Genomic DNA, 26,674 nt, shown 5'->3' on the forward strand with positions numbered 1-26,674 from the left:
TGAAAGCGTTTAAAGATTTGCCAAGCTGCCTTCCAGAAAATGTTACCACCAGCAAGGTTTGAGAAAGCCTGGTTTCCCACGGGGGCATGGCGGAAAGATTTCTTTAAACTCAACTCTGTTTGTTTAAAAAAAAAGATAAGAATTTGGCTGGCACCAGACCCGGCTTTGACTTCCAGCTCCACCACTTGCCAGGTGTGGGATCTTGAGGGAGTACCATGACCTCTCTGAGCCTCCCAGTCTGTAACCCCAGGCCTTCCCAGCAATGAATGTGGGGTCTTTTTGTGGGAAGGGTGGACACAGATTGTCACCTGGGGCCAGGCCAACCCACCCAGCAACCGGCTTCTAAACATGACCCATGACCCCAGCAGTGTTGCAAGCAAGTTCCAGTCTCTGTGCCTCCCATTCCCGATGCCACGATCCCAGGAACCGCCCCCGCTCAGGAGCCACCCCTGCCTCAGCCCCCTTGCTACTTAAGGGGGGTGGGGCCCGCTGGGGCCACTACACTGGGAATCCAGGAGAATCCAGGATGAGGGCCTTGGCTCAGGCCCTGCCTTCTCTACTGCTGAGACTACTGCTCACGCCCACCCCAGGCGCCCTGGGTACCAACCCCGGCCTGGTGGTCAGGATCACCAACAAGGGCCTAGAGTATGGTAAGAAGATATGGCTGTTGGCTGGACTTGGCCGACCTGCCGGGCGCCAGACTGCTCTGGAGCTACTTGGGCACATTACTTGTCTGAGTGGTGGGCCCCTACTAGCCGATGGGGAGAAGGATTTGGAGCAAGAGTTGATTTGGGAGAAAGTTTCCAGGATACAGTGCAGGAGAGTGGGAAGGTGAGCTGAGAAGGGGGAGCCACCAGAAGACAGGAGAGGTGTGTTATGAACCCAGCCACTACCCACTGACTGGGACAATTCCACCAGAAAGTTCTTGGTAGGGTTTGAAAACATATGTCTTAAATCTAGAAGGCAGAATAGTGATGACCCCCAGAGGAAGGTTGTGATCCAGAGAGGGCAGGAGGGAGCCTGCGGGGGTGCTGGCTCTGAGGGGTGGCTACGTGGCTGCAGAAACATCTAAAAGTTATCTGGCAATGTCTTTTATGTATATCTCAATTTTAGAGAATGAACAAAAATAGGATGACTTTTTGAAAAAGACGCTGAAACAAAGCATCAGAATCCATCCATCCAGAGAGTAGGGAGCTGAGTCGTTTATACACCACTCCCCGCGATAACGGAACCAGAGCTCTCCTCACATTTGTGGAGCCTGAACTGCCTAATCTGTTAAATGGGGTAATAACATTTCCCCAGGTAGGGTTGTTGGGAGCAGAGGAAAGGAAATCAGGGAAGGCTTCTTGGAGGAGGTTCAGGGAGGTACAAAAGATGAGTGGCACTTGACCAGGGACAAGCGGTAGCATTCTGGCAGAAGGACTGGCACGGGCATTCTCTCAAGGGAGGAGTGCCAGTTGGAAAGAGAGGAGGCCCCTGGTCTTCTGTGTACACATGCGCTCCTTGAGGGCAGAATCCTGGGTCCCTCATACATCTGAACAAACAACGAGTGCTAGTAAGAGCTGTTTATATTGAAAGCCTAAATCAGGCAAAATTTGCCTTTGGTTCCTTTCCACTGTGTGATTGATTGTACCATGTTCACTTTGCCAATTGGCTAGAGCTGGACATTTTGGTCGTTTCCATATTTTTAATAACATAAACCCCGCTTTGCTGTTCCAGGCCTGAGTGCCTGGCGTGGGCCACGCACCAAGCTAGGAGTGCGTGTCATCCCCCCCACACACCCCTTTTGTGCTCTGCAGTGATCTCCTTTAATCTTCATGCCAGCCCAGTAAAGAAAGTTCTGTGGCCATTGCCATGGAGAAGATGAAGCTGAAGCCTTCCTCAAGGTCACCCTGCTAGAGAGATGCCAGCGCCAGGATTCTCTCCCTCGAATCCCTACAGTGTCTTCTGCACAGGCTAGACGCTGGGAAGGACAGAACAGAGGAGCACCCACCCACGCACACAGCACTCCTCCCCTTGTGGGGTTGTTGACAAAGACACTGTTCCCTCCCCCACAAATTGGACACCCACATAACAGCACCACGTGAAATGCAGTGATGCTCCTGTTTCTCATGTCACTTCGTACACAACAGGGGCTCAATAGTCTGTAACTGTCTTTTAGAGGGGAGGCAGGCAGGCAGGCTGGGCTGACTTGCAGCTTTTTTCCTGTCCACAGTGGCTAGGGAGGGGTCGATGGTTCTGCAGAAGAAACTGCTCAGAATCACGCTGCCTGACTTCACCGGGGACTTCAAAATCAAGCCCTTTGGCCGAGGGCACTATGGGTTCCACAGGTGAGGCTCCCTTCTGCTGGGGCCCTGAGGTGGCTGGGAGTAGGGGTGGAGCTCTGGAGGGCGGGGAGGGAGAACCCCAGGACTTCCTTGGGGCAGCTATGGGAGAGTTCCTCGCAGTGTTCAGAGCGAAGTCCTGGGAGGGAATTAGGTTCCCTCATTTATTCATTCATCCAGCAAATATCAATGAAGACCTACTAGCTGCGTGATCTGAGCCTTGGTTTCCTTATCTGCAAAATGGGGATGACACTGTGATAATCCAGGCTTCGGCCTGGCCTCGGCATGTAGTCCAGAAGGGAAGATAGACCTTAAACTTTAAATATAGTAGCCCAACTGTTAGAGCTAAGGTTTGCCCACCCAGGGGAGTCAAGGAAAACTTCCCAGAGGCAGGGGCATTTGAGCTGAGTCTTCAAAGGATCACTGGACATGAGCAGCTGATGCCCAAAAAAAGGCATAAAAATGCTTGTGGAGCAACAGGTGATGGAGGAGGGCAATCGAGTCACAGCTCAGCAGCCCCTGCCTGCCCACTACCATTGATAGCTCCACTCATTCTTTCTTTAATTCAGTCCATTAGCGAACATTTATTGAGCACCTACCACGTGCCAGGCATATCAAATGGAACTTGACCACTGTTTTCCCACTGACGGCCCCGCAATGTGTGTCGTCTTGGTTTGTGTCTCCCAGCACTTTGTTCCTTTTCTTGGGGCGGGCCTTGGCCTCCCCTGAATCCAATCCCCCACCTGGATCTCTCGAGGGAGAGGATGGCTCCAAGAAGGAGCTGCAAACCCAGAGGGGTGTGCCGAAGTGCCCTATTCCGGATCCCACCCAGGATCATGACCTTCATGGGCTCTGATCCCGACGGCGTGACTCCGGGCAAATGCATCTCTATTTCCGCCTCCGTAAACAGGGAGCAAGAACAGCGCTGACCCCTCTGAGAGGCACGGGTGACATAAAGGATGCAACGCACTCAGCATGGCCGCATGGTCAGCACAGAGCACGCCTCAGGCGCTCAGGAAGTGGGGGGTGCCCCACGCCTGCCTAGAACCCGCTCTGCCAGCCAAGTCCCCACGGGGTGAGGCGGGAGCCAAGCTGGGGCTGACGCCGTGCTCCCTGTGTCTCTCTCCTCAGCCTGAGCATCCACAGCTGTGAATTGCGTGGCTCTGCTCTGACGCCCCTGCCCGGCCAGGGCCTGAGTCTCACCATCTCTGACTCCTTCATCAGAGTCCAGAGCGAGTGGAAGGTGCGCAAAGCATTCGTGTAAGTGGAGTATGCTCCCAGGCTCTTGGGCCCTTGGCCTTGGCCTTTGTCCCATCCTTCTTGGGTGCAAGGTGTTCCTAGCTCATCGGAAAGGCCCCATGGTGGATGGAAAGAGCCCACAGGAGTCCGAGGCCTGGCTCTTAGTTGAGTCTCTTCCCTTCTCATGCTTTCCTGATAGGGTTGTGGGTGACCTAAATGAGAGAATTCTGTGTCTTTTTAGTTTGCTTTCCCCAACAGCAGACCCTAAGACAAGAATTCAAGCGTAAGTACTTTATCTGGGAAATGACCTAAGGAAACATCCATGGGGGTGGAAAAGGGAGGCAGGGAGGGAAGGAAGTCAGCTGGGCAGCCGACTGGAGCTCAGCCCTCCTGGGGACCTCTGGAGACCATGCAGGCAGAGCACACCTCTGAGTTACCCCAACTCAGCCATTATGACCACTTCTTCCTGTTTGCCGCTGGTCAAGGGGGGCTCCCAGGGGCAGGAACTCCCTAGCACTTTGAACTGTTCTCAACCTCCAGGGTCCTTGGATGGAAGGTGGGTTGGTCTGCTCGAGCTGCCATACTAAAATATCACGGACTAGGTGGTTTCAGCAACACTTCTGGAGATCCAAGGTCCACGGTCAAGGTGTCAGCAGGCCTAGTTTCTTCTTAGGTCTCTCTCCTTGACTTGCAAATGGTGGCCCTCTCGCTGTAATCTCGCATTGTTGTCCCTCTGTGTGCATGCACCCCAGTGTCTCTCCAAGTCCTCTTCTTATAAGGGCACCAGTCAGATTGGATTCTGGCCCACCCTGATGGCCTCATTTTTTTTTAAGTTTATTTATTTAAGTAATCTCTACACCCAGCGTGGGGCTCGTACTCACAACCCCGAGATCAAGAGCAGCATTCTCCACTGACTGAGCCAGCGAGGTGTCCCCCTAATCGTCTCATTGTAATGGCATCAATTCTTTAAAGGCTCTACCTCAAATGTAGTCACATTTGGAGGTCCTGGGGTTAAGGACTTCAACAGATGACTCTGGGTGGGGGCACACAATTCAGCCCATAACAGGAGGGTTGACCAGTCTTTTCTGGGTGACCCAACCGTATTTATACTTTATACTTTATTTTTTTAATTTTATTATGTTATGTTAGTCACTATACAATACATCATTAATTTTTGATGTAGTGATCCACGATCCATTGTTTTCGTGTAACACCCAGTGCTCCATGCAGTACGTGCCCTCCTCAATACCCATCACCGGGCTAACCCATCCCCGCTCCCCCCTCCCCTCTAAGACCCTGTTTGTTTCTCAGAGTCCATAGTCTCTCATGGTTCATCTCTCCCTCTAATTCCCACCCCCCCATTTTTCCCTTCCTTCTCCTAATGTCCTCCATGCTGTTCCTTATGTTCCACAAATAAGTGAAACCATATGATAATTGACTTTCTGTGCTTGACTTATTTCACTTAGCATCATCTCCTCCAGTCCCGTCCATGTTGATGCAAAAGTTGGGTATTCATCCTTTCTGATGGCTGAGTCATATTCCATTGTATATATGGACCACATCTTCTTTATCCATTCCTCTGTTGAAGGGCATCTTGGCTCTTTCCACAGTTTGGCTATTGCGGACACTGCTGCTGTGAACAGTGGGGTGCATATGGCCCTTCTTTTCATAGACCTGCACTGTCCAATACAGTAACTTCTAGCCATGTGTCTTCACTGAGTACTCGAAAAATAGCTGGTACAAATTGACATCTGCTATAAGCATGAAACATCAGATTTGAGGATTCGGTACAAAAAAGAACAGAAGAAACCTCATTAGTGACATTTTGTGTCTGGCTTCTTACATTTATCATAAGATTTTTGAGGTTCATCCACATGGTAGCATGCATTAGTGCTTTATTCCTTTTTATGGATGAGTAATATTTCATTGTGCAGATAGACCACATTCACCCTTATTCTTTTTGTTTTTTTTGAAAGGAGTAGGGTGGGGCAGAGGGAGAGGGAGAGAATCCCAAGCAGGCTCCGCACTCAGCACAGAGCCCAATGCAGAGCTCAACCTCACGACCCTGAGATCATGACCGAAGCCGAAACCAAGAGTCGGACGCTTAACTGCCTGAGCCACCCAGGTGCCCCTACTCTCATTTGTTTTAAAGCCTGCGTGGCATAGATGCCTATGACTTACTGAACCCGTCCCTACTAGCTGACATTTAGGTGGTTCATCACTTTTTGCTATGACCCATGCTGCTTCCATGAGCTGCCCCACTCATATCTGGGCAGGAAGAGCTGCAGAGTAAAGCCTTAGAAGTAAAATTCCTAGACCAAAGACATGTGCGTGAGGATGGATCCCGGCAGTCCATATTCCAGAGGTGCTCTCCCCACTGCAGCCCCTGGGACCTCTGTTTACCCATACCTACTCCAACTTCAGAACTTCCATCCGACAGGTGAAAACTGGCATCATTGTTATTTTCATTTTTAATAATGTTTCATATGCTTAGTTGCAATTGAACTTCCTGTTTGATATCTTTGATCCCTCTTTTTAATTTTTTTTCTTTTGGGTTGTTTTGTCCTTTCCTTATTAATTTATGAGCTTGTTCTTTGTGTATTAAGGAAATTAGCTCTTTGGCTGGCTCACCATGCAGAGTCTTTCTTTCTTTCTTTTTTTACTTTGAATATGGCATTTTTTTGTTCACTGAAGTTTTAATTTTCTATTGCTGGCAAGTTTATCAACCATTTCCTTTAAGCCTCCTGAGACTTGGATCCTACGTAGAAAGGCTTTTGCTCACCCGTTCCCAGAAATAACTAGACCCAGGCTTTCTTCCTGATCTTTTATGGTCTTATTTGTAATAAATCCTTACTTTGTAATAATTTTCCCAATTAAATTTTTATTCCAGCTCCACTTATTTTGGGGTAAGAATTGAGCTTCATATTTTACCCACAAATGGTGGCTGATCTTAGTCTAGGAATGGATTATTGCTTCTCTTATCTCCTCCAGGAAACTACATGGCTCCCTTGATGTGCAGGTCAAGGGCATTACCATTTCGGTCAACCTTGTCTTGGGCAGGGAGCCCTCTGGGAGGCCCACCGTCACTGCCTCCGGCTGCAGCAGCCACATTCGAGACGTGGAAGTGGACATATCGGGAGATTTGGGGTAAGTCACCACTGGGACACTGGCCCGCTTGACCCCTGGGTGCAGCCCGAGGCCCATCCAGCCCAAGGCCTGGCCTCTGATAAACATGTATGTCCAGGTGTAATGCAGGTGCACATCACAGGCACTTGGAGGTCATTCTTTGTGGGACCCTGCTGAGATTAACAGATGCAGGCTCGAGCCAGGAATACTGGTGGAGACCACCATCAGGTGAATGAAATCTGTTAGAGGAACACAAGGGCTTTTGGCCGCAGGAGAGTGTGTGGACAATGTACAAGTCCTCGGGGACGTATCTTTGAGCCTCAGTTTCCTTGATTAGAAATATGTGGATTCTCAAGCCTCTCCCCTAAATCTACTGAATCTGACTGGGGGCAACAGGTGGCTTGGGTGCCAGATGCGCTGAATCAGTGAGTGTGCTGGGGGCTGGGACTCCACATTTTCATCCTGTCTGGATTCTGAGACACAGCAGGGTCCCAGGAGGGGGTGAGGAGGGCTCCCTTGGGGACCGGCCTGGTCAGAGGCCAGGGCCAGGCTTTGCTGCCTCACTGTCCCTGCATTCAGTGACACACAGCTGACCGTCCACTGTTCTCTCCCCAGGTGGCTGTTGAATCTTTTCCACAACCAAATTGAGTCCAGGTTCCGCAGAGTATTGGAGAGCAAGGTAGGAATGTCCAAGCTGCTGGCATCTGCTGTGTCACTCAAGGCCTAGGTGGACACCCTCACTGGCAGTTATGCAGTCTGCCACTCCCCATCTCTGGGGTCTCTCTGGCCCTGGACGGCCAGGCTGACTGGCCCAGACATATTTAGCCCCAAGGCCCCGAGAGGACAAATCATTTGCCCAAGGTCATGGAGCGTGGCCAAGCTGGGGCAAAATGTAGGTCCCTGGACTCCAAGTGTGTTTAGTGAGGCAGAGAATGGTTTGATGTTCAGCGGATGGTAAAACAGCAGGAGTGAACAGAGACTCCTGCCCCTCCCTCTCCTTGACCTTGCTCACTGCCCCCCACCCCCAAATGCCCTGCACTCCACAAGGCCAAAAAGGAAATCAGCACTTAGGGGCCTGCAGACACAAAGCAGGACACTTGGGAAATGTGAGAACCAGATTGGAGCCTTGGTTCCTACCTGGGTGTGCTCATAAGCACCTGCGCTGGAGGGGAAGGCAGCACGGTGTCATTTTTTTCCCATTAAAAAAGTGTGAAATCTCCCAAATTTTGAAATCTCTGACAAAACAAAGAGGTTTCGTGTTAACAAATACTTCACCCCAAAAATCCCATTTCTGAGGTATCATGGACCCGGAGCTGTGTCTGTAGCAAAGACTGTGCTTCGGAAGGGAGAAGGTCATGAAAGAGGAAAGAGGAACACACACACATAGACACACGCGCACACGCACACATGCTCCACTGAGGCCCACGGCTGGTCTTGTGCCCCTGGTGGTTGAAGTGGGAATAGCAGACAGACCCCAGAGATGGGGAGTGGCAGACTGCATTCTGTTCCTTTTCTTGTTTTGGGGTCCTGGGGTCTAGGTGAGCCTGAGAAATATGCCAGCCTCCTTCTTGAGCACCTCACTTCCATGTTGCCATGCCTTTCTCAGTAGGACATAGTATTCTTCAGCAGTGTGCTTTTATACTGCCCTGTTGATGATGGTGCAAATAAAGATTAGCAATAATGTTATATAATAATATAATTATTAATTAATTTTATACATATAATTAATTTTGCTTTGATTACTTAATATCATTAATGTGATACAGAAAATACCACTGTATAACTATTCTTATTTATTACAATGGCGGCTATTTATTGAGCATGTGGCCTGGCCAGGAGTAGTGTGTTAAGCATTCAACAACTGAATATACCATCCATCTTAACCACAAGCTTTGAAGAAAGTGCCGTTTTCTGCATTTGACCAAGAAGACTCTGAGAAGCGGAGTAACTTGCCCAGTGGTCACCTTGCTGGTGAGGAGCTGGGTCAGCATCCAAACTTCCTAGAATATGGAGCAGCTTGTACCAAAGGCCTTCTAGGGGCTGGGTGTCTTGGGAAAGATGGAGATCTCACTTGATCCCTGACCCTTATGGGTCTTCAGAAATTTCCTTCTTTAGGCCTTTAGGAAGATCTGATGGGCCTTTGTCTGAAGGAAAAGCAAGAAGAGAACAGTCTCTAGTGAGGCCAGCAGTTTCCCGGTTCCCATGAAATCAACAATGACTGTCCCTCATCATTCCATTCTTTGCTTTTTGGCGGCAACCTGCGAAAACAAAGAGACTGGTACAGGATCTTTCAAATTCCCCACTGATGGTATTTGACCAGCAGGGCTAAGAATAACCACTTCCTGCATGTTTGCTCTCTGGGCCATATAGACTCACTGTCTCAGCCCCCTCACCCCCTAAAACTCCCTGGGAAGCACTTGGCCTTGTCACTGTATCCTGTGGGTGAGGACTCAAAAACAGGCAGAGATTCTGCAAAGGTCACACAGCCAGTGGGGGACTGGACAGGGTTTGAACCCAGGTTTGTTTAACTTACCTACGACACCCTTAACCTGCCTCTCTAGGAGGCCCTGTGATGAGTCTGGGACTGAGGGCCGAAGGCCTTCCCTCCCCCATCATGCAAGTCCCCTCAGGGGTGGGGCATCCAGGGGGGCCTTTAGGAAGATCTGATGGGCTTCTGTCTGAAGGAAAAGCAAGAAGAGAACAGTCTCTAGTGAGGCCAGCAGTTTCCTGGTTCCCATGAAATCAACAATGACTGTCCCTCATCATTCCATTCTTTGCTTTTTGGTGGCAACCTGCGACCAAACTCCTTTCCCAAAACTAAGCCGTCTGCAAAGGAAGGTTAAGATTTCACCTCTTGCCTGCCCAACCCCCAGCATAGAGTTTCCCCACATCCCCATGCCTGATTCATGTCTGCTCACCCTTTTACCTGCCCTTAAAATGCCACCTCCCATGCTCATGGAGCCCCCCTGTATACCTCTCCTTCCTCGTATACGTGGATCTGTTTGAGCAGAAGGTGGTGTGGCCCCTTAATCAAAACAACTATGTACTGTGGGGACACACACACACATGCACGAACAAAGAAAATATTTACATGTAAATCCAAATGTTTTAAGAGGCAGTAAATATAAATCCATTTGTCATATTGTGACACAGGGCCCAGAACTGTTCTTTCAAAATAGGCTCCTGATTGACATTGGACTTTGTCTTCCATGCATGAAACATCGATCTGCTACAAATTCCAGCTCAGATTTCTTTAACCACAATGAGAATTCAAAGACATTTGCAAAGCAATCCCAGTGCAGAATCCTTCTATATTTTTGTGATTTTTTTTCCTCCTAAGCCTTTTCTTGCGCACACCAAGAAATTTCTCTAAGCAGCTCACCTTTCCCAAGTACTTAGGTTTTCTCGGTCATATTTCATTGGTTTACACAATAAATATTCCAAGCGATTACGAGAGCAAATATAGCCACCAGGTTTGGGAACACACATTCCCTCTTCTTGAGAAGCATGCCACTCAAGTGGCGGCCACGAAGTGTGTGTGCCTACCGTGTGGTGGCCTCCAGGACACAAGCATCAGGGGAAACGTGGAAAACAGATCCGTCCAGCCAACCTGTGAAGTGATGATATTTGAGAAGTATCTACTAAGTACACACCTATATATTTCTACTGACCCGTCCAGTTCTGCTATTCAATTCTAAATTCTGGGCAGGGGGGGCCAGCACCTCACAAAGGAAAGTATCTTTCAAGCTGGAATTTCAGGCAGTGCCTCCAGCCAAGGTACCCTACCCGGCTGGGTAGCTGACTACCTAGCTCAGATGTCCAGCCCCGGGAAAAACTTGGAAAGGTCCGGATGGGCCCCACTGAGGTCCACATGGGGACCTGCATGTTTTTGATCATTTCTGTTCCCTGGCACATGACACGTGATGAGCACTGATACATTTTTGTGGAATCGACCAATGGGCTGATGTATGAATGATGACTACAGCAATTAGCACAGTGGGGGGCCCGCTCAGCCTTTCTCCTTCTGCATTTTTCAGATTTGCGAAATGCTCCAGAATTCGGTGACCTCGGACCTACAGCCTTATCTCCAAACTCTGCCAGGTAGGCTACTCCACCCATCCCTGGGATACTCTATTAATTTATATAAGCACATAAGCATGCCTTAGAAAACATTAAATGGGACAGAAGTGTAGAAAATAATTTTTTTAACTTTTTGTATTTTTTTATTTTTAAAGATTTTATTTATTTGAGAGAGAGAGAGAGAGCACAGAGAGGCAGAGGGAGAAACAGACTCCCCCCTGAGCAGGGAGCCTGATGTGGGGCTCGATTCCAGGACCCTGGGATCATGACCTGAGCTGAAGGCAGACACTTAACCGACTAAGCCACCCAGGTGCCCCAAAAGTAATAATTTTTAAGTATCCCTGCCTCCCCAAATTTTCTTCCAAGAGGTAACCTCTGTTTGGGGTGTCACCCCTCAGATATTTTCTTTTGTATATAAAAATATAAATATACATAATCATTCAAACATGCATTCATTATATATTCCTTTCGTTCATGAATACATGTATATGTGCCAAGTTATGAACATATATCAGTCTACACATAGTAGACATTGTTTCTTTTGTAACTTACATACCTTGGACATCTTTCTATATTAGCACACATAAATTTATCTCATTTTTAAAAAACTTTTTCGGGCACCTGGGTGACTCAGTCGGTTAAGCGTCTGCCTTTGGCTCAGGTCATGATCCCAGGGTCGTGGGATCAAGCCCCTTATTGGACTCTCTGCTCAGCGAGGGGTCTGCTTCTCCCTCTCCCTCTGCCATTCTCCCTGCTCATTCTCTCTCTCAAATAAATAAATCTTTTAAAAAAAAACTTTTTGTGGAGGTATATATAGAGAGAAAAGTGTTCAAGTCATAGGTGAACAGCTTAAAGAATTTTGCCAAACTGAGCACAGGCCTGTCCCTGCTCCCAGAGCAGGAAACAGAATGTGATGGGGCTTTCAGAACCCTTCCCAGCTCCTGCCCCTGCCCGCTGCTGAAGGAAAACCACTATCCCAACTTCTCCCAGGAAAGATTAGTTTTGCACTCTGTACGCGAAGGGCACCACGTAGTATTTCGAGTCCTCTATCAAGAGCAGAAGGTTTTCTTTGCTCAATTCTAAAAGATGAAGTTGATCCATACTGCTGCATAGAGAGAGTTCATTCATTCTCCTTGCTGGGCGCTGCTCCACCGTGTGGGTGTCCCTCCCTTTGTTTATCCATTCTGCTGTTGAAGCCCATTTGGGGAGTTTCACTTTGGGACCATTATGGGTGGTGCTGCTATGAATATTCTAGTACATATGGACACATGTCTTTGGATATATACCTAGGAGAGCGACCGTAGGCTCATGTAGCAGACGTAGGTTCTACATTATCGGATCCTTCCAGTGTTCCAAAATGGTTGCCACAGACTTGGTTTTAGTAGCAATGTAGTGTTCCATCATATGGATGTGTCTGAGGTATTCTGTGATGACCTGGCCCCCGGGCCCTACCCTCACTTATTGGCAGCTGTCTTTCAGGGGAGGCCCAGGCAGCCACAGACAACCTAGTACATAGGACACAGGACTCTCATTCCCCTAGGGCTTTGGAGGGCAGTTTCTGGGCCCTCTGGACATGGCCTGACTTTCCTGGTTATTTGGACTGTGTTGATAGGAGGCCAGTTTCCCTGAAGATCAAGGCCTCAGTTGGAAACTAGGGAACAATTCGCTTGATTGGAGAATTCTCCCCATTCTGTGGCTTCTTCAGCATGAAGGTCCAGGTGTGGAGGGGCTGCCAGAACTGGGCTCCTCCTGCCCTCAGATGTGTGTGTGTGTGTGTGTGTGTGTGTGTGTGTGTGTGTGTGTGTGAGAGAGAGAGAGAGAGAGAGAGAGAGAGAGAGACCTGGAACCCACTCAGGCTCCAGGCTGAGCATACCACCCCCTTCATGGCTAACCCACCAGTGGGACAATAGAACCATGTCCTCTCTTTCTTGGAGGAGCAGCTCTTCGCTCCAGGGCTGGGCTGGGTAGAAGGTCTTGAGGCAGAGGGGCACGGGGGCCTTGAAGAACGTGACAAGCGTCTGGATCAGTCAGAGCGCCCATCACCTGGCTCCTAATCCTGCCCCTCTCCTGGTTCACAGTCACAACAGAGATCGACAGTTTCGCTCGTATTGATTACAGTTTAATGGAAGCCCCTCAGGCAACAGCCCAAATGCTGGACGTGATGTTTAAGGTGAGAGTCCTAGAGCAGGGGCGTGGGTAGGCTCGGCCCCAGCATAGCATACCCTCATGGCCAGCCCTTACTTGGGTCCTCCCATCTTTCTGGCTTCAGGTCTGTCCTCATCTCCCCAGGGGTTCTAGCGGTGTTGAGGGTGGAGTGGTGGGGCTCAGGGCTCCAACAGTTGTCTTACAAGCCTTCAGCCTTGAAACCCACCGTCTTCCCCTCCTTCCTCTTGACCACCAGGCAGGTGAGGTCAATCAGAACTGGGCTAGCCGGTGCAGAGGGTACTATGGGTTAAAACGCCAAAGTTGGGGAGTTTTTCATTTATAGATTCTGGACACACAACACTTTGACCCAAAGGAAAATACCTTTAATGGTAGTTTCAGACAGTGACTTGCCAGTGCCCCCTCCTCGGGCTATATAAGCACCTGCCTAGCTCAGATGTCCAGTGCTGGGGTAGACTTTGAAAAGTTCAAACGCATCCTATTTCTCTCTCCAGGGTGAAATTTTTAACCGTGAGCACTATTCCCCTGTCAGCTTCCTTGCTCCTGTCATGAGCCTTCCTGAGCAATACAACCGAATGGTCTACTTTGCCATCTCTGATTATGTCTTCAACACAGCCAGCGTGGTTTATCATGAGGCAGGATTCCTGAACTTCTCCATCACAGATGACATGGTGAGGATGGTGGCAGAATAGCACTCACAAATGACAGGGTAACCTGTCCTTCTTCCTTCTTTCCTTCCCACCCCGTTTACATCAATGAAATAGAAAGTTACTGAGAAGAAAGAGTCAGACAAGGAAATACATAAATTAGCACAATTTTCCTTTTCACTTTGGCTGCCAGGAAGCTCGAGTCAAAAATCCTTTCTCCCTTAGAACTGTGAAAGACTATGACTTCCCTGTCTGGATTTTACTTTTGCCCCCATCTAGACCTGTTGTTCTAATTCATATTTTCTCTCCTGCTTGGTTTGTAGAGGTTTAAAAAAAAAAACTTTAAAAATTTAGTAAATGAGGCAGGATAATAGATACACTAATAAATGCATAAAGTTATATTGAATAGGAAATTAAGACCAAGTTAAAAGTAAAGTACAGTTATGAAAACACTGTGCCCATAAGTTGATTTTTTTTTAAATAAAAAAATCTATTTGAGAGCTTCCTTGTAGCCAGAGTAGAAAAGGTCCATGATTTAGCGATTCATGGTGAAAGGAGAGACAAGGTCTTCCTAGGACTTACCTCTGAGACAAGTGTTTCAAATGGGGCTTTGTATAAAGAATATTAAATTTTATAGTGGATCGCATCTTTAATAATTCTCAAGTTTCTTTAAAATTTCTGGGTTTCAGAAGATTATTTCTTGTAGCTTTTTGTAAAGCTGAGGCCTCGTGAACAATGTCAGGATGTTGAGGGAAACACAGCGCAGCCCCACTTGGATGGTCCAGCTGGCTCTGATAATATGGGGGCCCGTCTAGTGGGTGGGGGGGTGGCTTGTGGTCTTTTGGGTGATTTCTCACCCTTGCACAGGCCTTTTACGTCTATTATCATGCTTGAATAAGGCACCCCACCTGTGGTGCAGTCCTTTCATTTAGTGGATTGGTCATAATAGCTGTTTTATAACAGCTATGCGCTGGGCCCTGTGTAGGTGCTGTGTTTACACCGTCCCATTTAGCCCTCACGATGACCTCATGATAGGCTCAGAGAGGTGAAGGGACTGGCCTGTGACCACACAGGAACAAAGCCAGGAACCATACCTAGGTCCTTATGTCTACAAATCTCACCCTCATGGACCCTCTGAGTGTGTCCCACATGTCACCTATGTGCCAAGGAGAGCAGACGGGACCCTGGCAACTGGTGCTTGTGGTGAGTGCAGGGCAGGCATCTCACTGTTGCTATGGCAACCCAGGTAGTCAAAGAAGCCTCAGTCTTGAACATTCCCCGCCCCCCACCTCCCCATCTTTCTCAGACTTTCAGTTCCGGCGGGAGCACCCTAAAACTTTGTGTCTCTTTGCTGCAGGTTCCCCCTGGCTCTAACATCCGGCTAACCACCAAGTCCTTCCGCCCCTTCGTCCCCAGGGTAAGCCTTCTCTCAGACCTTGGCAGGAGCAGGCCAAGCCCACTAGCCTCCAGGGGTTTCCCTTTAAAACCACAGAGCTACTCTCAGCTTAACTAAGAGTCAGAAGGCCGGCAGTGAGACCCCCAGGGAGGGCAGGGCCTTCCTTCTGCCGGCTGCGGGGCCCCTTCTCTCCAAAGCCCAACTACAGAGGCCTGAGCCCTGTGTCTCTGGGACCGTGGGTTGCCCAGTCTTTTGCCAACGATATCTGAAAATCCCAAGGAATGCCAACATGTCCCGCCAAATACACCCTAGTTAATAACATCAGACAATTACAGAGGGCACACTAGGGACCAGGCACTGTTTTTGGTGCTTTAAAAATTATGTTTTGACCAGATAATAAATTCTCATGGTTCAACATTCAAAAGACATAAAAGGTTCTAGAGTGGAAAATTTACCATCCACTCCTGGCCCCTCACCACCCAGTTCCCATCCAGAGCCTACCTCCTTCTGGGGATATTCTATGTATATGCCAACAAATGCTGTGAATCTTTTCCATTTTTGTACACAAGGGGAGGCATATCATACACACCATTTTGTACCTTACTTTTTTGCCTTACTATTCCGGGAGATCATTCTGCAGAGGTAGAAAAGGAGCTTCCTCACTCATGTTCTCATGGGCATCCAGCCTGCCATCATATGGACTCACCATAGCTGGCTTAACCAGTCTCCCAGGAAGGACCTGGGGTTGTTTCCAGCAGTTGCTACAGCCAATTCTGTCATCAAAGGGCCAAGCTCCTCATTTAATCCCACAGAAATCCACTGTCCTCTCCCCCACCACCCCAGTCCCCTCCAAGGCACAGCTCAGACAGGCGGTCATGTTGAACATCCAAGGCTTGACAATACCCATCCTGCCCTTTGATTCAGCAGTTCCACTTCTAGGAACGTACCCCTCCCCACAACAGCCAAGGGTATTCACAGGGATGATCATTATAAGGGCAAAACCTTGAACGACGTGGATGGAACTGGAGGGTGTTATGCTGAGTGAAATAAGTCAATCAGAGAAAGACATGTATCATATGACCTCACTGATATGAGGAATTCTTAATCTCAGGAAACAAACTGAGGGTTGCTGGAGTGGTTGGGGGTGGGAGGGATGGGGTGGCTGGGTGATAGACATTGGGGAGGGTATGTGCTATGGTGAGCGCTGTGAATTGTGCAAGACTGTTGAATCACAGATCTGTACTTCTGAAACAAATAATGCAACATATGTTAAGAAAAAAGAAAAAGAAGAAGATAGCAGGAGGGGAAGAATGAAGGGGAGTAAGTTGGGGGATGGGGTGATGGGGGATGGGAGGAGGGTGGGGGGATGGGTTAGCCTGGTGATGGGTATTGAGGAGGGCACGTTCTGCCTGGAGCACTAGGTGTTATGAACAAACAATGAATCATGGAACACTACACCAAAACAAATTATGTAATATATGGTGATTAACATAACAATAAAAAATTTAAAAAAAAAAGAGGGCACATTCTGCGTGGAGCACTGGGTGTTATGCACAAACAATGAATCATGGAATGCTACATCAAGAACTAATGATGTAATGTATGGTGATTAACATAACAATAAAAATTTAAAAAAGATATAAGGGCAAAACCTTGGAGACCACCTGATGCTCACTGTGGTTAGATCAGTTACAGTACGCATGCCCGATGGAACCCAATGCAGCCATGAAGTACATAATACAGACTCCAGATGTCTGACAGGGCAAGATAAGATCTCCAGGTGCACCATTAAGAGAAAAAGGAACAGAGCATTTTGTGAAAATAACATCAATCGAAAAGCATTCTCAGCTTTCTCTGACTCCCTCGGGATCCCCCTGGCAAACCTGCATATTTCCTTCTCTTGACATAATATCCTCATTCTGCCCCCAGTTAGCCAGACTGTACCCCAACATGAACTTGGAGCTCCAGGGAGCAATGGCCTCTGCCCCATTCCTGAACTTCAGCCCTGGGAATCTGTCCTTGACTCCCGTTATGGAGATTGAAGCCTTTGTGCTCCTGCCCAGCTCTGCCAAGGAACCTGTCTTCCAGCTTGGTGTGGTAAGGCTCAAAGCCTTTGCAAATGCTGTTCCGTTGTTCTGCATGCTCTCTCCCTTTCCTTCAGATCTCAACTTCAATATCCCTTCCTCAAGGAGGACTTTTTTGATTGTCTCTTACCACCTTAGGCCCCCTGTCATTTTTTTTTCTTAAAGCACTCTATTGTTTTTCGGCATAGCATAGCATTTATTATAAAGATACCTACGTAGCTGTTTGCAGGTTTATTTGCTTAACGTCTGTATCTCCCACTAAGCGAGACGGGGCTATTGTTGGGAGGAAGGCGTAAGGGTCTTTGACTTGTTTGCTCTGCATCTATATCTGACCCATGAAGACTACACTTCCCAGGCTCCCTTGGACTTTGACTTCTAACCAAGTCGGCCAATGGAAGACACTGTCAAGAGACTAGAGGGCAGGAGGAAGAAAGAAGCCAGAATATTTCTTCCTCTGTCTTTGTTCTGGACAGAGGTTCAGGCAGTGACTGTGTCTCTTCCATGGTGGTTCCCATAACCCTAGTCCCTCCTTCTGTTCCTCCAGTGCTGGGGTGGAAGCAGCTTCCTACCTCTGCTGGTCTCTAAGTTGCCCCTCTAGTTCTCTTTGGCTTCTTGGCAATTCCATCACTTGTGTAACCAGTTCCCTATATTAAAGTCCCTCTGAGTTAAATATTGAGAGGAGTCTCTCTCAATAGACCCTAAGAGCAAAGGGATTCTGAGTCCTTTGGGGTTCCTGCTCACTGGATGGAGAACTTTGCTCTCTTGTTTCAGGTTTGAAACGCAACAAGACAAATTTCTGGAAGGGTAATTGCTCCTAGATGCTATATCTGCAATTTGATTTTGTTGTTATTGTTGTCAAATTTGTTGTTATTAATATATTATAAATTAAAACAAAATATTATTAATATTATTTTTATTATTATCACCACTAGGACTGACTCTTAGCCCCAAGATAGCTAGAAATGATGCCTTTAGAGATCTCCAGAGATAGGCACTCTACACCTCTTGGTAGTCTGTCTATTCAAAGTTCAATCACTATCATAGTCAGAAACTTAAGGTAAAAAATGTTCAAGTCCAATTTCAAACATGTATTGAGTACCTATGATGAGCCTTCTGGGAGTCCACAGTCTAGTAAACAAGTTCCTGCTTTAACTCACTGAGTTGCTTGTTTAAAGGAAACAGCTGGTCCTAATAGTTATCATCCTGTACATGACAGCCTTTCTCATCTAAACCAGTTTTCTTCTACTGGAATTTCCAGGCTACTAATATGTCTGCCATGTTGACCTTCAACACCAGCAAGATCACTGGGTTCCTGAAACCAGGAAAGTAAGTCAGTCTCCTGCCCACATGGAGGCACTCAACTGGGTTCCTTCCATCTGGACACTGTAGCTGATTCTCTGTAGCTGGGGGTACAGATGTGAATAGATCTTCTTCTCGATGTTAGGGGCTGCCATTGGGGAAGGAAACTTAAATTTTACCTCAGTTGGCCCAATTCTTTTCCCCCACTAGTCCTGCCTCCACAAACTTCCTTTCCACCTAATCCCCATAACTTCCAAATTTCTAAAGAATTTATTAATACTGATTTTTCTTAATCTGTAAATTTTCAACATCAGCTATATTGACTTTCTGACATACACTACCCACCTCTCCTTTGTGAGTCTTCCCAATAAGGTTGTATCACTGGTTTTGGGTCTCAGTCATCTTTTCCAGTCCCATCCCTACGTTGGCTCTGTGTCTTCTCAAACCAGTACCTCCTTTCTGGGGACCCCTACATTGTTTAGGTTTGCCATGGGCATTATGCCCCCATCTCTGAATCTTCTCTGATTCATTATAGGATACAAGTGGAGCTGAAAGAATCTAAAGTTGGAGTGTTCAATGTAAGTTATCATTGTTTTTATTTATGAAGTGATTAAGGTATTAACTAATTTAGTGTGTTTACTAAGCAATGCTATAGCAGCTAGAGGAGAAAATAGAAAAATGAAAAGAGCTACTCTCTGTTGTAGAAAAGTGTAGAAGTTCTCGAGGACATGATCCATAGGGCCAAGGAACAGTTACATCCCAATAGAAGATAAGATATAATTAAATTGTCTGTTGGACAGAATTCTTTTAACTACAAGAATAGAAAACCAACTAAAAGTGTCTTAAGCCGGCGGAACTTTCCAGAACGCTCGGTGAGACGCAGAGGAGCGGCGGCTGCCCGAGCTGTGCCCAGCAACGCGCTACTTCCCGCTTCCCCACACCGGCCTCGGCCCTCTCACCAGCTGTAGAAAATGGTGAAAGAAACCACTTACTATGATGTTTTGGGGGTCAAACCCAATGCCACCCAAGAGGAATTGAAAAAGGCCTACAGGAAACTGGCCTTGAAGTACGACCCTGATAAGAATCCAAATGAAGGAGAGAAGTTTAAACAGATTTCTCAAGCTTACAAAGTACTCTCTGATGCAAAGAAAAGGGAATTATATGACAAAGGAGGAGAACAGGCAATTAAAGAAGGTGGAGCTGGTGGTGGTTTTGGCTCCCCCATGGACATCTTTGATATGTTTTTTGGAGGAGGAGGAAGGATGCAGAGAGAAAGGAGAGGTAAAAATGTTGTGCATCAGCTCTCAGTAACCTTATAAGATTTATATAATGGTGCAACATGAAAACTAGCTCTGCAAAAGAATGTGATTTGTGATAAACGTGAAGGCTGAGGTGGTAAGAAAGGAGCAGTCGAATGTTGTCCCAGTTGCCGAGGTACTGGAATGCAAATAAGAATTCATCAGATAGGACCTGGAATGGTTCAGCAAATTCAGTCTGTGTGCATGGAGTGCCAGGGCCATGGGGAACGGATCAGTCCCAAAGACAGATGTAAAAGCTGCAATGGGAGGAAGATAGTTCGAGAGAAGAAGATTCTAGAAGTTCATATTGACAAAGGCATGAAGGATGACCAGAAGATAACATTCCATGGTGAAGGAGACCAAGAACCAGGACTGGAACCAGGAAATATTATCATTGTTTTAGATCAGAAGGACCACGCTGTTTTTACTCGGCGAGGAGAAGACCTCTTCATGTGTATGGACATACAGTTGAAGCACTGTGTGGCTTTCAAAAGCCAACAGCTACTCTTGACCACGGGACCATCGTCATCACCTCTCACCCAGGTCAAATTGTCAAGCGTGGAGATATCAAGTGTGTGCTAAATGAAGGCATGCCAATTTATCATAGACCATATGAGAAGGGTCGCCTAATCATTGAATTTAAGGTAAACTTTCTTGAGAATGGCTTTCTCTCTCCTGATAAACTTTCTTTGCTGGAAAAACTCCTACCTGAGAGGAAGGAAGTAGAAGAGACTGATGAAATGGACCAGGTAGAACTGGTGGACTTTGATCCAAATCAGGAAAGACGGCGCCATTACAATGGGGAAGCCTATGAGGATGATGAACATCATCCCAGGGGTGGTGTTTAGTGTCAGACCTCTTAATGGGGCCAGTGAAACTGCTGGCATTTTATATGCAGTAGTGAATGAGTGAAGGACTATAATCATAGCTCACTACTTGCTATTGTTTTTGTTTTAATATTTAACTATACTAGTGTTTTAAATGAAGAATAAACTCAAATATAAAAGCTCAAAAAAAAAGTGTCTTAAGCCAACACGAGGAATTCATAGGGTCATGAAACTAAAAAACAAATTAAAAAAGAGGTTTCAGGCATAACTGGATCTAGGTGCTCAAATTAGTGCATCAAGAATCTCTCCTCATCTCTCCCTTCTGCTTTCATCTGTGTTGGCTTCATCCTCAGACAGGTTTTTCCCACTGGTGGAAAACCTCAAAATTTTGTAGTTTAATTTTTTTTAAAAATCCAGGTGCTAGCTCTCTTTAGGTGAATCTGAGTCATGTGTCCGTTCTTTAGCCAATCACTGTGGTTAAAAATTGGACAAGGCCAATTGACCAAACATGGGTTTCATCTACACTCCTGGAGCCAGGACGTGCAGTCCGAAACCATATGGACTGAGATTGGAAAGGAGGGTTCTCCAGGGGAAAATAGGGACTCTGTTATTAAAACAAGAGGAATTAATTGCTGGGCAGGCTGAACCAAGAGGTGATTTCCACAAGGAGGAACAAGTGGCAAAATGGATGGCCCACTATAGAAGTAAGAAAGACAGTGGGAAAATCAATGTGGGTTGATGTGATCAGGGAGAGATTTCTTTTTTTTGTTTGTTTTTTTACATTTTTAAAATTTTATTATGTTATGTTAATCACTATACATTACATCATTAGTTTTTGATGTAGTGTTCCAAGATTCATTATTTACATATAACACCTAGTGCTCCAGTCAGTACGTGCCCTCTTTAATACCCATCACCAGGCTAACCCATCCCCCCACCCCCCTCCCCTCTAGAACCCTCAGTTTGTTTCTCAGAGTCCGTAGTCTCTCATGGTTCATCTCCCCCTCCAATTGCCCCCCCTTCATTTTTCCCTTCCTACGATCTTCTTTTTTTTTTTTTAACATATAAGGTATTATTTGTTTCAGAGGTACAGGTCTGTGATTCATCAGTCTTACACAATTCACAGCGCTCACCATAGCACATACACCAGGGAGAGATTTCTGACAAGAGGGAAGGCAGGGTGAAGGCAGCTCCTCTTCACAGGCCAGGGAGGAGATGGATAGACCTTAATCTGCAATAATTGTCTTCCTTTTTACCATCCTGCCCACACTGGCCCCTCTGGCCAGCCTCCCTCTGCCCTGCGCTGCCCAGACCCTCCCTTACGGACTTACAAAGTAGGAAAAACCACATAAACTGTAGGGAGAGACGCTGCCCACAGGGACCCCAAAGGATGACCCCTTTCAGGGAATGAAGGAGGAAGTGAGTAATGAAACACTAATATTGCATCTGTGCATGGCATGTAAAAATGTCCTATGAGGTAAAACATCCATATGTAAAGATTCACAAAAAGTCCTCTTATCAGGTGTTCAGAACATAGAATGCAGAAAGCAAGAACTATAGAATCAAATAAATCTAGGTTCAAATTCTGCCCCTGCTGTCCTGTTTCTAAATGTCACTTTCATTCTGTGGGCCTCGGTTTTCTGGTCTGTGAAATGGGGGCAGTGATAGCAACCTCAAAGGATTATTGTAAAAATTGAATGCTCTGAACCCTATACCAGCTATATGATGAGAGTTAAAAGTTGTATTTCATAATTTTTGTTTTGAATTTTTTTTAAAAAATTATTACACAAGTAATTCAGGAAAACATTCTGTGAAAAAAATTAAACTGTAAAAAAAAAATTAAAGATAAAGCTAAGCCAAACCTTGATGTTCTTCCTAGAGGAAAGACAGTTGGGTGTATAATATTCCAAGTGTTTCTATCCCTTTGCACACAAATAAATGTGTATATCAAAATAGTTTTATATTATAAAACAGCAGCATGATGTAGGCATCTATCTGAAATTTGCTTTTTTCAGTCTTGTTTGCCATGTCAGCACATACAGAACTACCCCCCACCCCAGGGTGGCCATGTGGAAGTTTATTGGTGGGCAAAATGGCACGTGTGGTCACAGTGTATCTCTCCTGTTCTCCACCAGGTGGAGCTGTTGGAGGCGCTACTCAACTACTACATTCTCAACACCCTCTACCCCAAGGTCAATGGTAAGAATTGCTAGGGATTTTTCCATGTCAAGGAGGACAGTGCTCTTTGAGGGAAAAGGAACCAGACTTGGAGCTGGGAAACAGGGCTCTTCTGCAGGTTGAGTGATCTTGGGTTAATCATTGCTCCTCTTTGAGCTTCAGCGGCCTATGAGATGGGCGTTTTGAAGGTGGTCTCCTCTCCCTCCAGGGCTCTAGTGAGGGTTAGGGGCTGAGGCTGCTCTCTGGAGCACAGGAAGCCTCCTCCTAAGAGAGAAGGAGGGACTTGCAGAAGTGTGCCCCCTATACCCTGAAATGGCAGGTGAAAGACTGAGGACCAAGCTAATACAGAGGGCACAGGGCAGCCCATCTCTGAATCCACATTCCCCAGTCAATTGCCAACTCCCTAGTCAGAAAATAAAGCATAAAGCCCTAAACACTATTTCCACAAAGCCCTGCTTCATTTGGCTGCAACAGAAAGCAGGATGGGGCTGGAGGGCAGAGAGCAGATGCCCACTAGCTTCTTACCATGAGCATCTGCTGCCGCATATCTGCTATTCTTCCCATATAGCACCAGGGCTGGGAGCTCAGGCTCCTGGAGCAGGCTGCCGGGGTTGATATCCCAGTTCTGGCTGTGTGACCTAGGACAAGTTACTTGGCCACTCAGGGCCTCAATTTCCTTATCGGTAAAATGGAAATAATAGTCTTATCTACCTCATAATCTTTGGTGATCATTAAATGGGAATAAACTGTGTATAGAGTTGGCAGAGAGAAACTTATTTTTTTCTATTACTTTATTTATAATTGTTATTTATTAACAAATCTCTCTCCATGTTATGCCTCAACCTCCAGAGAAGTTGGCAGAAGGCTTCTCCCTTCCTCTGCTCAAGGATATTCGGCTCTATGACCCTGTTCTTGAGATCCATAAGGTCAGTGGGTTCCGGTGGGCTTTTGAGGATTTGTGGGGGGATGGTTAGTTTTCCAGGTTCAGAGCCATAGCTCAGTGGGCAGGACCCAGCCTGGCCCCGCAGCGCAGAAGGGAGAGGGAAGCCCCAGACATGACTAGATACCATGCCGCCATCCACATGTCCTTCAGAAGTGGCACCCCTCCTGTGGGTAACCTGGGGGAACCTCAAGACCAGCTCAGTTTGAAAACGTTGCCATGGCAACAGTGCAGGTTCTGAGAGCCAGTTGTAAGTTTTAATAATTTCTTCTAAATTCTTTTTTTTTAAGATTTTATTTATTTATTTGTCAGAGAGAGAGAGCACAAGCAAGGGGAGGGGCAGGCAGAGGGAGAAGCAGGCTCCCCGCTGAGCAGGGAGCCCAATGGGGCACTGGATTCCAGGACCCGGGGATCATGACCTGAGTTGAAGGCAGACGCTTAACCGAAGGTTCATAGAACCATTAATAGAACTGACAGTTCTATCCATCAGAGACATCATTTACTGAACTATTTGCATACCAAAGAATATGTCTGATTCTTCACTCTTCTCTCCACTGTTCTGACCAAGTATTTTCTGGTCAGTCTGTGCCCACGGTTCAGGTTATCTTTCTAGAATAGCATCTGTAAGGTGGGATGACTGGGTCGGTAACCCTGTGAGCAGTAAAAGAGATGATGAATTGTGTCTGGTACATCGTCAACATCCAGCAAATAACAGTTGCTAAAAACAGGGAAGGGCCGGGGCGCCTGGATGGCTCAGTCAGTTAAGCACCTGCTTCGGTTCAGGTCCTAATCAGTTCTGGAATCGAGCCCTGCATCGGGCTCCCTGCTCAGCAGGGGAGTCTGCTTCTCCCTCTGCCTCTCCCTCTGCCCCTCCCCCTGCTCATGCTCTCTCTCTCTCAAATAAATAAGTAAAATCTTAAAAAAAAAAAAAGACAGGGAAGGGCAGCAGCGTGGTCAGGGACATGGACACAATGACCGACTGCTGTATTTGAAAGACTAATATCCAACATCCTTTTGGACCCAGGGATGCTCAACATCCTACTGCTGAGAGTTTACAAGGAGTCAGACAGCTGGTTATTTGAAGTAAGGACTGACAATCATGCAACTGGCCTCAGCTGGGCACGTGGGAAATCATCAGAAGATTTATTATATACTCTCATGTTCAGCAGACTTTTGAGGTCATTTGTTTGACGCCCAAAGGCAAGGGCTGGATCACTGTGGGAGAGAATTGGACTTTGACTCCAGTTCAGAGTTTCCGCCCCTTCGGGTGATGGAAACTTCCAAGGAGGTAGGAGAGTCAACCTCAGTGGCACACAATTTTGTGTTATTCGCGAAGGAGAGAAAATTTAGGTGACACAAAGGACATTTATGGGGCCTGGCAGGAAGCAGCAGTAGCTTGGGAAATGACAGATAAATTGCCACCTTAGAGAAGGTGGTTGGAAAAAGCTGTGCTTTATGGAGACCTTGGGGATGGAGGCGCATTCGAGATTTATGCACTGACCTGGTTTCTGGCACAGCTCATGCTCCCGCAGACGTGGGCCTCCCTTTATATTGGAGATGCATTTTTTTGGTGTAGGGGATTCTTTCGACATGCTGTCCTGTCTTGTCTCTCCTAGGACTTCCTGTTCCTGGGCACCAACCTCCAGTACATGAGAGCTTGAGGGCAGGGACACAGCCGGGGTTTGGAGGCCACAGCTGGATCGGCAACTTGCATTTCCAGATGTGCCGTGTATTCCCAGCGATTCTGGGAAGATGAAGACTTCTCTGTTCTCAGCTCTGGGGGAGAGGTCCGCCTGGCCTCTGCCCCCATACTGCTTCTCTTCAGCAGGTGCACCCACACCCTCTCTGATTCTGGGCTTCACTGCCCCCACCTCACCCAAGACGGGCCATCTTCCCGCCCTGGCCTGGACTATCTTTAAGGGCAGGCATCATCTTTTTTAGTCACCATCTGATCCCTGTACCTGGCACTTAGTAGATCCTCAATAAATATTTATTGAATGGTTCAATGAAGGAACCAGTTGGTGTTCGAGCTGAACCTCCTTACCACCCACCCTCTTTTGTCTGAGGGGTCTTTGGATGGTCAGCCCCATCCGTGGTCTCACGGACGCCCACCCAGCCCTGGTCCTGACTCTAATGCCCGCTCTGGAAGGTGCTTGTCTCTCTCGGTGCACGGGCAGCTCAGGGGCTCGCTTCAGTGTGTGCTCCCTCTCTCACGTCTTGCCTACAGCACACAAGGGAACGAGTGGGTCTCCCAGAGCCAAAACTCAACCTCCTGCTGTTTTCCCCACTGAAATGGGTGTAAATTAGGAGGAAATGGATCCCTCTAGGTTTTTGGTCCGACCCAAATAAAAAGCTCATCCAACCGTTGTTTATGAGCCCCAAGCCCGGAGGAAGAGGCCATGATTTCTAATTACTGAACAACCAGCCTTTGATCAGACTTACTAAAGAGTCATTTCCAAGTTATGTAGTTGGGCCCCCGGGAACTGGGAATCAGAAGGCTCGTTTGATTTTTTTTTTTTTATTATTGTGTTAATGAGCAGCTGGATGGAGCTGCGGGCTAACAGATCATTCACAGGGAATAGGCCTATTTACTCTTTGTGTGACAGAGACATGTTCCAAGATGGGACAATGCGTGGTCACCCAGCTGTCGGCAAAGTAGGCCATGGCTTCGTGCCCTCCCTCCTCTTTCCTTTGGTTCACTCGTCCACCTGCATCATCCATCCCTATGGTGGACAGGTGACAGACTTGGGCTTCGTCCATTACTAGCCATGTGGCCTTGGGCAGGTCCCTTCCCCCACTCAGGGTCCTCATGTATAAAATAAGGGTGATAATGACAATAGCCACTTCCTGAGCCTGTTGTCATGGTGATATTGGGTAATCCGCGTAAAAGGACTTATTTAGCTGCACTGGGCATTTGATACTTATTGACTGGACGTGCTTACTGAGCATCTCCTGCTTGTAGACTCAGCGTGGGAGAAGTAGCGAGAGCACAGACCCAGTTCCAGTCCCTGCTTTTAAGTGTTGCCTCAGGTGTGGTGGAAGGAGCCAGCCTGGACTCCAGTGTACTTGCTTT

General features: G+C 47.2%; 1 protein-coding gene and 1 pseudogene across 1 annotated transcript; both read left to right on the forward strand.

Moving 5' to 3' along the window:
- The first annotated feature begins 526 nt into the window (after positions 1-526).
- On the forward strand, positions 527-25,262 carry LBP (lipopolysaccharide binding protein). The gene is made up of 15 exons (XM_028118750.2): positions 527-650; positions 2,216-2,330; positions 3,456-3,584; positions 6,555-6,710; positions 7,305-7,368; positions 10,727-10,790; positions 12,848-12,939; positions 13,427-13,603; positions 14,937-14,996; positions 16,905-17,072; positions 18,318-18,385; positions 18,894-18,936; positions 22,619-22,682; positions 23,511-23,587; positions 25,218-25,262. Exons 1-15 carry the CDS (start codon positions 527-529, stop codon positions 25,260-25,262), a joined length of 1,446 nt encoding a protein of 481 aa, XP_027974551.2.
- LOC114220699 (dnaJ homolog subfamily A member 1 pseudogene) lies at positions 19,329-20,519 on the forward strand (annotated as a pseudogene).
- Positions 25,263-26,674: the final 1,412 nt, after the last annotated feature.

This window comes from Eumetopias jubatus, unplaced genomic scaffold (assembly GCF_037043125.1).
Source record: "Eumetopias jubatus isolate StellerSeaLion01/CBP00866 unplaced genomic scaffold, mEumJub1_p1.0 scaffold_9, whole genome shotgun sequence".
In the NCBI taxonomy this organism is placed as follows: Eukaryota; Metazoa; Chordata; class Mammalia; order Carnivora; family Otariidae; genus Eumetopias; species Eumetopias jubatus.